This window comes from Heptranchias perlo, chromosome 6, assembly GCF_035084215.1.
Source record: "Heptranchias perlo isolate sHepPer1 chromosome 6, sHepPer1.hap1, whole genome shotgun sequence".
NCBI classification, from domain to species: domain Eukaryota; kingdom Metazoa; phylum Chordata; class Chondrichthyes; order Hexanchiformes; family Hexanchidae; genus Heptranchias; species Heptranchias perlo.
The window spans coordinates 85,594,509-85,610,136 of NC_090330.1; the positions used below are offsets into that span (position 1 = coordinate 85,594,509).

The 15,628-nt window shown below is 42.7% G+C and overlaps 1 protein-coding gene across 1 annotated transcript in view; it reads right to left on the bottom strand.

Moving 5' to 3' along the window:
• Positions 1-560: 560 nt before the first annotated feature.
• The window catches only part of gpc6a (glypican 6a), a 1,048,968-nt gene continuing 1,033,900 nt past the window's right edge, over positions 561-15,628 (bottom strand). Inside the window, exons 8-9 of the mRNA XM_067986490.1 lie at positions 14,871-15,046; positions 561-5,516 (exon numbers count right to left, since the gene is read on the bottom strand). Coding sequence (XP_067842591.1) covers positions 5,314-5,516; positions 14,871-15,046 — 379 coding nt within the window. The 3' untranslated portion in view covers positions 561-5,313. The remainder of the gene's footprint in view (positions 5,517-14,870; positions 15,047-15,628) is intronic.

Consider the following 15,628-nt stretch of genomic DNA (forward strand, 5'->3'; position numbering starts at 1 on the left):
TGGAAAGATGGCATGGATTTGGGACGCAACAACATATTCAATTACTTTGGAGAGGAAAAGGTGGTTGGTGATGGTGTGGTAGTTTGCAAGGACATAGGGGTCAAGTGTGACTTTTTTGAGGATGATGTGATGATAGTGAATTTGAAAGGGAGGGGGACAGTACCTGAGGAGTGGGAACTATTTACATTATCAGCTAGCAGGGAGGGCAGGAAGGGAAGTTAGGTGGTCAGCAGTTTAATGGGAATAAGTTTGAGAGAACAGGAGGTGGGTCTCATGAACAAGATGAGCTTGGAGAGGGCATGAGGAGATATAGGGTAGAAGCTAGAAAAAGATGCAAGTTCAGGGCTAGGGCAGGGGGGAAGTGAGGGATGCAGCAGAGACAGCTGAACGGATGGTCTCAAACTTAGTGACAAATAAATCTATGAGCTCCACGCACTTGTCGCTCATTCTGCATTCTTTATATGTACAAAAATTAAAATACTTACCAGATGTACAAATGTAAACATGAACAAAGAAACTAGATTGAGTGGTAAAACAAAACTGCAAGTCTACCACATGACTCAAACTGAAATGATAGGAAGCTTTATTTGACTATTTGATACCAGAAAATAACATATCATATCACATAATGTTATATGGACATATGACAGTTTGTGCACTGCAATCGAATAAAAGATTATCAACCTAAGGCTGTTCACTTACCATCATCATAGAATAACTTTAGATCACATGATCTAGATTCTGCATTATGATTGGTTGATGATGACGCCATACAATGCATACTAAACTTTCATTTTAGAAATATTACAGATCTTGATAAATACTATTCTTCCTGAGTGTTCAAGGAAGCATTTAGAAAATTAAGGCTAATACGTGACCAAATGGAGATTACAAGTAAGTTTATGTCAAACATTTGTGTTTAGTATTATGGCAGAACTCTATTAGTTTAAAAAAACTAGTGAAAAAGTCGGCGTGAGTATAATGCAGGGAACACAGCTTTCTACTCATGCCAACTTTTTTGATGAAATTAGTGAAGAGGAATTTCACCCCTAATGATTGTGTGAAATAATTAAAAATGGCACTAATTTTCTCAAACTGTAACGCTGCCTGCATAGAGTGTAGACATACACATTCCACATCATATTCAGAGCCTGACACACTGTAGCATGAAGCTTCAAAGGCCTTGGTGCCTCAGAATTGATTTTTGCTCTTGCACAAAGCTTTACAGATCCATCAGAATGGTACAGCCTTCACGAGCTCAATCAATCTGTATCACTATTGGAACAATCATGCCCCATTACTTTGTTCCAGGATGAAGAAAATCACACGTCTGTTGTTGCTGTCCTGATTTGAAGCACTGCACCATATTCTTCAGAACATAATGTTTTAGTATACTTAGAAGAACGTAAGTGATGAACAATGTATAGTGTCGGTCCTGGAATCTTTTGAAACAGCTGTTACCTAAGTAATAACTTGTACAGTGATAATGCTACAGTTCCACCTTTAATCTTTATTCCCTTCAGGCTGTTTTCTTCATCTGTCTCCCCATTAGGTAAAAAAGCAGAATAATATATTAGTAGCTACTTTAGTCTCATTTTAACCTACTTCGATTACCTTAAACATGGATTTATTCCACACGTCTGATTAAAAGACCCCCAATTTTCCTTATCTGGGTGAAAGTCTATCAATGAGCTTTAAGTTGGGCATTGAATGAGCATAATTTGTCACTTCGGGGGAGGATTTCCTCTGACTGCTTTTTGTTGCAAAATCGGAAACATGCTCCTTATACTTATGTTTCTGATTTTGCTACAAATAATAGAGGAAATCTTCCTCTTTTGTGTTCATACACACACATGCACACACACAATTCCTTGTCTTTAAAATAAATAGGAAACTATATGTTAATGAGATGATAATGATGTGGGTGTGTGTCAGCAGTTATCATGTGTAGTCAGGAGCAGTGGAAGCATCAGACGTCTCTTGCATGCAAGTGACCATTTGATCCATTTAGTATGCATTTAAAAATTATTTTGTGAAATTTGTGCTAATGGAAAAGAAAACATAATATTTTTTTAAAAAAATAATACGTTAATTTTTTTAAAAAGCCACCGTGGTTAGATGTTCTCATGTGTCTTAGAAAAGAAAAAGAAAATATGAAATGAAAGAAAGTCAGTGTCATTAATTCTACTTCTTCCACAGAAAAAAAGTACAATACACTCCATCACAGATTCTATCCAACTCATTCAATCTCCCTAGGAAAGGTTTTGCAAAGTATTTCCCTCTTTCAAAACTCCAAGAACCTGTCTAAGCTGACATCCCAAATAATACATCCTAGACCAGCTGCCTTTCTTATAATATTTCCTCAGATCCAACAGCACAGGAATAAACATGGCTTACTGAACATTCTGTCCATATTTATTCCTTAATTTGTTCTTAATTTGGTATTCAGCCACCTTATCAAAGGTGTTAATTAACAAAGCATTAACTCTTTATCCAAAAGTCTACTCTACATATCAATAGCTCTATGAGTGGGAAATAATCTTTCTAAACTCCAGTTGTGGTTGAAGCTTGTCAATTTATCTTACAGAATGCAAATTAGAATTTTTCACCCACCATTTGGGAAAAAATAATAATGCAGATTCCAAATGCATATGGGGTGCCCCAAACACATCTATTGCCCAAATAGCTGGCAATAGTGGAGTGCAATTTCCTTAAGTAAATTCTGTTATGCCCCTGAATCAAATGCACAAGAGGAAATCTGAGCCCCACAATATCTGTCTCACTGGATTAGATAAACATTTTCTAAAATGAATTACCCCTCTTATCTGTTCTACTTTCACAGCTGTAGTATAATGATAAAAATTGGTAACTTAAAGTAAAATGACATGTAACTGATTATTGCACCTGTCATGTTCTTGACCTTATCCACCTTTGGTTGAACCATGTAACGTCCCTACCTCCAGTTTTGCAGTGTTTGGTGTCAGTAGGTAAAAGAACAGATACAAAGCTCAATGGTGAACAGCCCTATAACTGTTCAACTTAGCAGTCCTGTAAAGAAAGAGAAAACCAGGGCTCCAGGAGCATGCATTAAACTATGGGAAATTTGTAACTTGACTCTTGGTGCTCCAGTACAATTTCTCCAAGTCTTTTTCTGTTCCCAGTGATCACCTTAGTTCCCTATCCTCGTTACAATTGCCTCCAATTGCTGTCTGTTTTAAAGCAAACTAATATAAAGAGGGTGGGTCGGAACCGGTTCACTGCTTCAGATGTTTCCAACTGTTATATTAGTCATATCCAGACTGCAAATGTGATTTACAGTATCTGTGGATTTTAGCTAAAATGATCATTTAATACTTGTTGAACAAAAGTAGTATTTGCAGCCCAAAGATTAAATCTATCAGCCCTACAGCCAGCAAAATAAAAAACTTGTCTAACACGATGAACCTCCGCCGAAGAGGTTCAAAATTGTCCTAGGAGAGTGACTCTCAGGTGTGCCCAGCGTAAAAACACCTAAATTAATTAATATAGTTTACCCACAAAAATACCGCTCATTTGTATTAACCATACCGTATCAACTTCATTCGAAATGAGAATTATTTTTGATGTAAGAAAAATATGGTTACACTCGGAATACTGTGGCATTAGAAATGTTCTTTGGTTCAGCACATTTTCCCATGGTTCTAAACTATGCTATTCAGCTTTATATCAGGAACATGCACACATTTTGAAAGCTGCATAATGTGTTCAAAGGGCTGAAAGGCATGGATTTTAATTTTCCCTTCAATAGTACATGCTGTGACGGCAAAACTCCAGGTACTCCGCCCAGACTGCATCAGATAGATTGCATGTAAGGAAGCGAACCTCTCCAATCATTATTACAGATTTACTTCTGAAAGTAGAAACAATGTTGTTCTGGTTTGTGTTTTGTAATTGTCACAGAATGCAGAATAAAGGTAAAACTCGTACAAATGTCAGACACTCTCCTCTGGTGTGAGCGGTGTAGACAAGAACCACTCACCAATTACATTGCCAACTGGTGTTTTACAACTGTAAATTTTGTCCTTTTTCAGTATGAATACTCCCGGGTCACCATTGTGCTGAGCATTAGAGATATGGAAAAATGCAGGTAACACAATGACATTTAAACCCTGAGCTAACTCTTAGAATTACTTAACATTTGTAATATAAAAATAGATGACTATCACTAGAACTAAAAGTTGAAAATAAAACTAGAATTTTGTTTTCTTTTTCGAGTTTCTTAAATGGCTGGCAACAGAACTCTGTAGGACTCTAACTTTTAAAGGAACTGATTAAGACATGGAGTAACAGGCAAATGGAAGAGGGTCAGGGATAATCAGACGCACATACAAGACCATTTTCAGTGGGTCAGGACCAGCAACAAAAATCAGGATAACAAAAAATAATAATACACCTAAACTGCAAGGTCAGAGACCATAACCTTCCTAGATCTTTCTTCTGTTGTGATTGGTGACATGGCACATATCACAAACAATATGTGTTTTTATTAAAAGTACATTATTAAATATCTTTATTCTTTACCAGAAACCTTGAATTTTTTTTAACCTCCTCTCAGTTGTTCATTAATGATGTTTGTGTAGTCATTTGTTCTTTAAGCTCTATAACACTCCCAATTTTTCATTGTTTACAAAAAAAGCCAATTATAAATACATCTGTTCACAAACCTGCTTAATTCATACTTTCTAATTGACATTCCAACACAGTGATTGGTTGGGTGAGGGGAACTGCACCACTAAGCCAACAACATTCATGCATCATTCAACCACTGCCATTACTGAACTTCACTGTTATTTGATAAGTCTCTAAAGAGATACAACAAATGCACTTCTTATCATCGATAACATTTTGCAGCCATTCCTTTCACTTTGTGGCAACTGTAAAAGTAGAACTTAGATATTAAAATCAGAATTAATGTATAAATCATAATAAGTCCAGGCCAAGTCTTTATTGAATCCCATTTTTTTTAACTGCATAAAATAAGCAGAGAGGATGATGTCTTGTTTCTGGAAACAAAACCAACTGCAGGTGAGCAATCTTCGGAGAGTTTCTCTTTTCATCTGAGGTCTGGGTGAATATAAAGCAACCTGGCACTAGTAGACTGTACCTGAATGGCACCTGGTGGTCTTTGGGTAAAGGGGAAGCAGGCTACAGTACCTCTTTCAGCTTTAAAACTGTTACCGTTCCAAGATGGAGTTGTGTGTTTGATGACTTATCCAAAAGGAAAAGAGTGTTTGTCCTTTATTTAAAGGCAGTGTCTCTATTGCATGTCACTGATTATCTCCACTGTCTTTGTAGTACCAGGAGTAGAGAGATGACAAATGTGGTCAGCCAGTGCGGGCAGGGTCTGACTGCTGTGGAACCTTTTGGTTCACTCTTGTTGGGCCCTGGTGGAGCCTCAGTGGTTGAAAAGTCAAACTCTGGAGGACACATTTCATCAGTGCAGCCGCTACCACTCCCTGAGCCGCTCGCTTCATCAACTGAAAAGAAAAATGGTTCCAGTGAAAATTGACCATGTGATCAGAGGAATTTTCTAAAGAGCTTGGGCCTGAAATTCCACTGGGCTTCTCCTAATCTAACGCCTGCTCCAGGAAGTGCTCCAGAACATGTTACCATGTCAACAGTGGCAGTGTCTGGGACTGGCACCAGGGCCTGGGCCCCCAAAGATAAGTGGCACGATTTTTAAAACTATAAGCCGTTTTACAGAGGGAGCCACAAGGTCTCACCCCGCCCCCCCCCCCCATCTCTGTAACCTCCCCTAGCACTGCGACGACACCCCACCAGAACTCTCCATTCCTATGACTCTAGCCTCTTATCATAGTAGGTACAGCACAGGAGGAGGCCATTCGGCCCATCGTGCCTGTGCCGGCTCTTTGAAAGAGGTATGCAATTGGTCCCATTCCCCTGCTCTTTCCCCATAGTCCTGTAAACCTTTTCCCTTCAATTCCCTTTTGAAAGTTACTATTGAATCTGCTTCCACCACCCTTACAAGCAGTGCATTCCAGATCATTGCAACTCGCTGCTTGAAAAAATGTTTCCTCGTGTCACCTCTGGCTCTTTTGCTGATCACCTTAAATCTATGTCCTCTGGTTACCGATCCTTCTGTCATTGAAAACAGTTTCTCCTTATTTATACTATCAAAACCGTTCATGATTTTGAATACCTCTATCAAATCGCCCGTTAACCTTCTCTGTTCTAAGGAGAATAACCCCAGTTTCTCCTTAGAACTGAAGTCCCTCATCCCTCGTACCATACTAGTATATCTCTTCTGCACCCTCTCTAAGGCCTTGACATCCTTCCTAAAGTGCGGTGCCCAGAGCTGAACACAATACTCCAGCTGAGGCCTAACCAGTGTTTTTTAAAAGTTTAGCATAACTTCCTTGCTTTTGTACTCTATGCCTCCATTAATAAAGCCCAGGATCGGATATGCTTTTTACATAAGAACACAAGAAATAGGAGCAGGAGTAGGCCATACAGCCGCTCGAGCCTGCTCTGCCATTCAATAAGATCATAGCTGATCTTCGACCTCAACTCCACTTTCCCGTCCTATCCCCATATCCCTTGATTCCCTTAGTGTCCAAATATCCATCGATCTCAGTCTTGAATATACTCAACGACTGAGCATCCACAGACCTCTGGGGTAGAGAATTCCAGGAGTTTACAACCCTCTGAGTGAGGAAATTTTTCCTCATCTCGGTCCTAAATGGCCAACTCCCTATCTTGAGACTATTACCTCTAATTCTAGATTCTCCAGCTAGGGGAAACAGCCTCTCAGCATCTACCCAATCAAGCCCTCTAAGAATTTTACACATTTCAATGAGATCACCACTCATTCTTCTAAACTCCAGAGAATATAGGTCCATTCTACTCAATCTTTCCTCATAGGACAACCCTCTCATCCCAGGAATCAATCTAGTGAACCTTCGTTGCACCCCCTCTAAGGCAAGTATATCGTTGCTCAGATAAGGAGTCCAAAACTGTACACAGGTGTGGTCTCACCAGAGCCCAAAATAATTGAAGCTAGATCTCCTTACTCTTATACCCCAACCCCCCTTGCTATAAAGCTAACATACTATTTGCCTTCCTAATTGCTTGTTGTACCTGCATGTTAACTTTCTGTGATTCATGTACAAGGACACCCAAATCCATCTGACTAACAACATTTTTTGTGTCTCACCTTTTAAAAAATATTCTGCTTTTCTATTCTTCCTACCAAAGTGCATAATTTCACATTTCCCCACACTTCTTTTTATTCGTTCATGGGATGTGGGCGTCGCTGGCAAGGCCGGCATATATTGCCCATCCCTAATTGCCCTTGAGAAGGTGGTGGTGAGCCGCCTTCTTGAACTGCTGCAGTCAGTGTGGTGAAGGTTCTCCCACAGTGCTGTTAGGAAGGGAGTTCCAGGATTTTGACCCAGCGACGATGAAGGAATGGCAATATATTTCCAAGTCGGGATGGTGTGTGACTTGGAGGGGAACGTGCAGGTCCTTTTGTTCCCATGTGCCTGCTGCCCTTGTCCTTCTGGGTGGTAGAGGTCGCGGGTTTGGGAGGTGCTGTCGAAGAAGTCTTGGCGAGTTGCTGCAATGCATCCTGTGGATGGTACACACTGCAGCCACAGTGCGCCGGTGGTGAAGGGAATGAATGTTTAGGGTGGTGGATGGGGTGCCAATCAAGCAGGCTGCTTTGTCCTCAATGGTGTCGAGCTTCTTGAGTGTTGTTGGAGCTGCACTCATCCAGGCAAGTGGAGAGTATTCCATCACACTCCTGACTTGTGCCTTGTGGATGGTGGAAAGGCTTTGGGGAGTCAGGAGGTGCAGAATACCTGGCCTCTGACCTGCTCTTGTAGCCACAGTATTTATGTGGCTGGTCCAGTTAAGTTTCTGGTCAAGGGTGACCCCCAGGATGTTGATGGTAAGGGATTCGGCGATGGTAATGCCGTTGAATGTCAAGGGGAGGTGGTTAGACTCTCTCTTGTTGGAGATGGTCATTGCCTGGCACTTGTCTGGAGCGAATGTTACTTGCCACTTATGAACCCAAGCCTGGATGTTGTCCCAGTCTTGTTGCATGCGGGCATGGAATGCTTCATTATCTGAGGGGTTGCGAATGGCACTGAACACTGTGCAATCATCAGCGAACATCCCCATTTCTAACCTTATGATGGATGGAAGGTCATTGATGAAGCAGTGAAAGATGGTTGGGCCGAGGACACTGCCCTGAGGAACACCTGCAGCAATGTCCTGGGGCTGAGATGATTGGCCTCCAACAACCACTACCATCTTCCTTTCTGCTAGGTATGACTCCAGCCACTGGAGAGTTTTCCTCCTGATTCCCATTGACTTCAATTTCCTTGGTACCACACTCGGTCAAATGCTGCCTTGATGTCAAGGGCAATCACTCTCACCTTACCTCTGGAATTCAGCTCTTTTGGCCATGTTTGGACCAAGGCTGTAATGAGGTCTGGAGCCAAGTGGTCCTGGCGGAACCCAAACTGAGCATCGGTGAGCAGGTTATTGGTGAGTAAGTGCCGCTTGATAGCACTGTCGACGACACCTTCCATCACTTTGCTGATGATTGAGAGTGAACTGATGGGACAGTAATTGGCCGGATTGGATTTGTCCTGCTTTTTGTGGACAGGACATACCTGGGCAATGTTCCACATTGACAGGTAGATGCCAGTGTTGTAGCTGTCCTGGAACAGTTTGGCTCGAGGTGCAGCTATTTCTGGAGCACAAGTCTTCAACACTACAGCTGGGATGTTGTCGGGGCCCATAGCCTTTGCTGTATCCAGTGCACTCAGCCGTTTCTTGATATCACATGGAGTGAATCGAATTGGCTGAAGATTGGCTTCTGTGATAGTGGGGATATCGGGAGGAGGCCGAGATGGATCATCCACTTGGCACTTCTGGCTGAAGATGGTTGCAAACGCTTCAGCCTTGACTTTTGCACTCACGTGCTGGATTCCGCCATCATTGAGGATGGGGTTGTTTGCAGAGCCTCCTCCTCCCGTTAGTTGTTTAATTGTCCACCACCATTCATGACTGGATGTGGCAGGACTGCAGAGCTTTGATCTGATCCATTGGTTGTGGAATTGCTTAGCTCTGTCTATAGCATGTTGCTTCCACTGTTTAGCACGCATGTAGTCCTGAGTTGCAGCTTCACCAGGTTGGCACCTCATTTTTAGGTACACCTGGTGCTGCTCCTGGCATGCTCTTCTGCACTCCTCATTGAACCAGGGTTGATCCCCTGGCTTGTTGGTAATGGTAGAGTGAGGAATATGCCACACCATGAGGTTACAGATTGTGCTGGAATACAATTCTGCTGCTGCTGATGGCCCACAGTGCCTCATGGATGCCCAGTTTTGAGCTGCTCGATCTGTTCTGAATCTATCCCATTTAGCACGGTGATGGTCCCACACAACACGTTGGATGGTGTCCTCAGTCCTATACTCTATCTGCTACCTTCTTGCCTACTCACTTAACCTGTCTATATCCCTTGGCAGTCTCTTTGCATCCTCCTCACAGCTTACTTTCCCACTCAGCTTTGTATCGTCAGCAAACTCGGATACATTACACTCGGTCTCCTCATCTAAGTCATTGATCTAGATTGTAAACAGCTGAGGCCCAAGCACTGATCCTTGTGGCACTCCACTAGTTACCACCCGCCAACCAGAAAATGACCAGTTTATTCCCAGTCTTTGTTTTCTGTCCGTTAACCAATCCTTAATCCATGTTTTTTAACAGCCTTCTCAACTTGTCCTGCCACCTTCAAAAATTTGTGTACATACACCCCCAGGTCTCTCTGTTCCTGCACCCACTTTATAATTGTACCATTTAGTTTATATTGCCTCTCCTCATTCTTCCTACCAAAATGTATCACTTCACATTTCTCTGCATTAAATTTCATCTGCCATGTGTCTGCCCATTTCATCAGTCTGTCTATGTCCTCCTAAAGTCTGTTACTATTCTCCACACTGTTTACTACATTTCTGAGTTTCATGTCATCTGCAAATTTTGAAATTATATCCTCTATACCTAAGTCCAGGTCACTAATATATGTCAAAAAGAGCAGTGGTACTAATACTGACCCCTGGGGAACACCACTGTATTCTTCCCTCCAGTTGGAAAAACAACCGTTCAGCACTACTCTCTGCTTCCTGTCCCTTAGCCAATTTTGTATCCACATTGCCAATGTCCCTTTAATCCCATGGGCTTTAATTTTCCTAACAAGTCTATTATGCGGTACTTTATCAAATGTCTTTTGAAAGTCCATCTACACAACATCAACTGCACTACCCTCATCAACCCTCTCCGTTACTTCATCAAAGGACTCAATCAAGTTAGTCGAACACGATTTTCCTTTAACAAATCTGTGCTGACTTTCATTTATTAGCCCAAACTGTTCCAAGTGTCAATTAATTTTATCCCGGATTATTGTCTCTAAAAGTACCCTACCACCAACATTCAGCTGACTGGCCTGTAATTGTTGGGTTTATCCCTCTCCCCTTTTTTGAACAAGGGTGTAACATTTGCAATCCTTCAGTCCTCCGGCACCATCCCCATATCTAAGAACGATTGGAAGATTGTGGCTAGAGCCAATGCAATTTCCAACCTTCCTTCCCTCAGTAACCTAGGATGGATGCCTTCTGGATCGGGTGACTTTTCTACTTTGTGTACTGCCAATCTTTTAAGTACCACCTCTTTTTCTATTTTTATCCTATCCAATATTGCTACTACCTCCTCCTTTACTGCTGCAACTGCAGCATCCTCTTTTCTGGTGAAGAACGATGTGAAGTATTCATTTAGTGCCTCAGCTATGCCCTCTGCCTCCCCGAGAAGGTCTCCTTTTTTGTCGCTAATCAGTCCCACCCTTCCTTTGACTACCCTTTTACTATTTATATCTGTATGAAAGACTTTTGGATTCTCTTTTATATTAGTCGCTAATCTATTCTCATACTCTCTCTTTGCCCCTTTTTTAGATCCCCTCTGTAAATGAAACTCTAGCCTCTTGTGCATATCCCCCTTCCTTTACACCACCATTGGCAGTTATGCCTTCAGCTCCCCCGTTCTCTGGAATTCACCCTGTAAACCCCTCTGTCTATCCACCTCCTTGTCCTCTCTTACGTTCCTCCTTAAAACCCACTCTTCAACCATGTTTTCAGTCATCCCTCCTAATATCTTCATCTTTGGCTCAACATCCATTTTTTCCTTACATCTCTGTGAAGTACCTTGAGACTTTTTTTAATATTAAGGATTCTATAGGAAAGCAAGCTGTTGTTATTCTGTTAAAGCCCCAGGAACAAAGGTGTGCCTCAGTGATTATATTATGGATATAAGCAATGATCCCACATGTCTTTAGATAAAACAGACAAGTAGAGCCTATTAAAGTATGAAGGCTGCCAAGTGCTTTAATTGGCTCAGGTCCCCCCTTTCTCTACAAAACACACTGGAATGCTCAGTACTGATGATCAGTAGATCAGCAGACAGTCACATAACTATTGAGTGGTGACAGCTGCGTTTGTTCTAGGAATACCAAATTTTATCAAAAGTCCTTTAATCTGATTTTAACACAGTTAATGCCTTGTGATTTAACCAGCTCCAGGTAACCTACTCCCTGTGGAACCTACTGAATTACTTATTCTGTGATACCTAATTTAAATACTACAAGTTGAACAACTAAAATGTAACCTTAGTTGTCAGCTGTGGACAGTTCAATACAGTGATTTTGACGAAAATATTAGGACATGATTTCCTCAAAAAGTGCCATTAAATTAGTCAAGCACAACATATACAAATACAAGTTGACTGTCCCTGATTAGCCATGCCTTTCTGAACATTCACTGATATCATCCTGTATTATGGACTTTAGATAGTGGACATTCATAACATTGGCTATCAGCAGGAAAATTCACCTGCCAGCCACATGTATCAGGAAATTGTGCTCTTGCTGCCCCTTTATTTTAATGGATGGAAACTAATGGCCGAATGCACCCACTAATGATCCAGTTCCCAAAATACCGGACCCCTTTCATGTTTTACCACAATGGAGGTTAAGATTAACTGGCCTCTAATTTCTCAGTTTGCTTCTTTCCCCTTTCTTTCTTGAATAGGGATGTGAGTATTTGCCAACCTCTAGTGCTTTGGCACAGATATCATTTTCAAAGACGTTTAGAAAATTATGGTTAAAGCCTCCACTATTTCCTCTCTAACTCCTTCAGTTTCGAGGGCCTGGTGACTTTTCCACTTTTCGTCCCATTATTTTTTTAAATACAGTTTCCTTTTTAGTACTTATCTCCAATAGCGGCTCCTATTAGTAGTGGTGAACTTGGTCATGATGTAAGGACATGTGTGATTCAAAAAAGAAATCAAATCATATCCGTGATAACCATGAGATTTTATGGACACACTTCAAACAAGATTTTCTTCCTGTAAGGTGAATGTTGTGGACACGTGGTCACTATTCCGGGATCATCCTGGAATGCAAAGATAACCCCGGGCTTCTCTTCACTACAAACCGTCTTTTTAAACCCCTTTCCCCTACCCCCTCCACCCTCACCTCCAACAAAAAGTGTGAGGTGCTCATTGTCATCAACACTGAGACCATCCGTTCAGCTGCCTCTGCCGCTCCCCTCCCTTCCCCTAGCCCACCAAGCCAAACTTCCCCTAAGGTTCTCCCCTGTCCTAGCCCTGATCTCACATCTTTCTCTAGTTTCTTTCCTATCTCCCCTCATGCCCTCTCTGAGCTCATCTTGATCATGAGACCCACCTCCTGCTCCCTTGACCCTATTCCCACTAAACTGCAGACCGCCCAACTTCTCTTCCTGGCCCCCGTGTTATCTGATATTGTTAACGGTTCCATCTCCTCAGGTACTGTCCCCCTCCCCTTCAAGTCTGCCATCATCACCCCACCCCTCAAAAAAACCCACCCTTGACCCCTCTGTCCTTGCAAACTACTGCCCCATCTCCAACCTCCCTTTCCTCTCCAAAGTTCTTGAACGTGTTGTCGCCTCCCAAGTCCATGCCCATCTTTCCCGTACCTCCATGTTTGAATCCCTCCAATCAGGTTTCCGCCCCGCCACAGTAATGCCCTTGCCAAAGTTACAAATGACATTCTATGTGACTGTGACCGTGGTAAACTATTCCTCCTCATCCTTCTCAACCTGTCTGCAGCCTTTGACACGATCGACCACACCATCCTCCTCCAACGTCTCTCCTCCGTTGTCTAGCTGGGTGGGACTGCACACGCCTGGTTCCATTCTTATCCATCCAGTCGTAGCCAGAGAATCACCTGCAATGGCTTCTCTTCCCACTCCCACATCATTACCTCTTCAGTTCCCCAAGGATCTATCCTTGGTCCCCTCCTATTTCTCATCTATATGCTGCTCCTCAGCATCATCAACTGAAAACACGTCAGATTCCACATGTATACTGATGACACCCAGTTCTACTTCACCACCACCTCTCGCGACCCCTCCACTGTCTCTCAGTTGTCACACTGCTTGTCCAACATTCAGTACTGGATAAGCAAAAGTTTCCTCCAACTAAATATTGGGAAGACCAAAGCCATTGTCTTTGGTCCTAGCCGCCAACTCCATCCCTCTCTCTGGCTACTGTCTGAGGCTGAACCAGACCGTTCACAACCTTGGCGTCCTATTTGACCCTGAGATGAGCTTCCGACCACATATCCGCTCCATCACCAAGACCGCCTACTTCCATCTCCGTAACATCGCCAGTCTCCGTCTCTGCCTCAGCTCCTCTGCTGCTGAAACCCTCATCCGTGCCTTTGTTACCTCTACACTTGACTATTCCAATGCTCTCCTGGCTGGCCTCCCATCTTCCATCCTCCATAAACTTGAGCTCCTCCAAAACTCTGCTGCCCGTATCCTAACTCGCACCAAGTTCTATTCACCCATCACCTCTGTACTCACTGGGCTACATTGGCTCTTGGTCCGGGAACACTTCAATTTTAAAATTCTTATCTTTGTTTTCAAATCCCTCCATGGCCTCGCCCCTCCAAGATCTCTGCGCTCCTCCAATTCTGGCCTCTTGCACATCCCTGATTTTAATTGCTCCACCATTGGCGGCCATGGCTTCAGTTGTCTAGGCCCTAAGCTCTGGAATTCCCTCCCTAAATCTCTCCACCTCTCTACCTCTCTCTCCTCCTTTAAGACGCTCCTTAAAACCTACCTCTTTGACCAAGCTTTTGGTCACCTGTCCTAATCTCTTCTTATGTGGCTCGGTGTAAAATTTTGTTGGTAACATTCCTGTGAAACGCCTTGGGATGTTTTCCTACATTAAAGGCACTATATAAATGCAAGTTGTTATTGTTGCTGTTGTTGCCCCCAGTCTGTGCTGGTATTCTGCTCTCCAGTCCAGGCTGGTACTCTGTTTCCCCGTTTCTCAGTTCCTAGAGGCATTTTATTCCCCACCCCCAAATATGCTGGCACTCTTCCCCCTTTGCCGGTGCGGTCCTGATTTTTCCACTCTTTCTCCCTGCTTCCACTCCCTTCCCCTTTGATGCAGCTCCTCCCCAAACACAGCAGCTGTTTTAAAAGCAGGTCATTAAACATGGCTGCATATTGTGGGATATTGCAGGAATTCCGGATCTCGCTAGAATTTCTGTCCACAGTATGCAGCCGCTTTCAAACACAGAACTCGGGTCAGAGCTGCGGAAGGATAACGGCCGGTTGCACTGATTTGACAAGTGTATGGCCTAGTTTTTTAGGTCCTAAGAAGTGAGCATACACTTGACAATAGAAATTAAAAGTGAGTATACCTCCATATACCCTCCATTACTCTCCTGTCTGTGAATGAAGATTATTAGAAAAGCTGCTTACTTGAATCTTGGAAGTTTACATCATTTCCATTATAGGCATTCTTCAGTTTGTTGGTCATCACTCTAAGTGCCATGATCTGCTGACGAATCATTGTATCTGGTCTAGTGATGTCCACATCTACTTCTGGGTTGTTGATCTGATTGGTCAGACCATCATTCATAATTTCAGGTAGGTACCTGCAGATTCAAATTATTATAACACATAACTCAGGGCTGAGCAGCACCAAGAAGGACAGACCAAGCATGTCTATTCAAAGCTCATTTCTTTATTTCATGAAAAGTAATTGAAATTCTATTTTTGTGTCATGCCAGAAAATAAATCGACAGGTTATACTTTCCTCGTTGTGAGGAATGAACCAATGTGAGACACTTTGTCAGTGTTGGAATTTTATTCAGTTAAAAAAAGACAACAACAACCTACTTTCAAGAAAAGTTAAAACATATAAAAATTACTAGACATTCAGGGAATGATTTTATCGGGGAGCCGGGAAGGGGGCGGAGAGGTGGAATTCCTGATGGGAAACCCGGAAGTATGGGTTTCCTGGATGTCCTTATGATTTTGACATAAGGACATTTTTTTTTAGACAGTTTCCCACCCAACAGGCCAACCTGATTAACAAGCTAGCCCGAGTCGGACGGGAGAAGAGGTAGGAAGAGGATGCAAGCAGGTAAGTCTTAGATGGGGAGGAGAGGGTTGGGGGTCATCGGGGGGGGACTCAGTCTTTTGGGGGCTCAGCCATTGGGGAGTAAGGGTGGGAG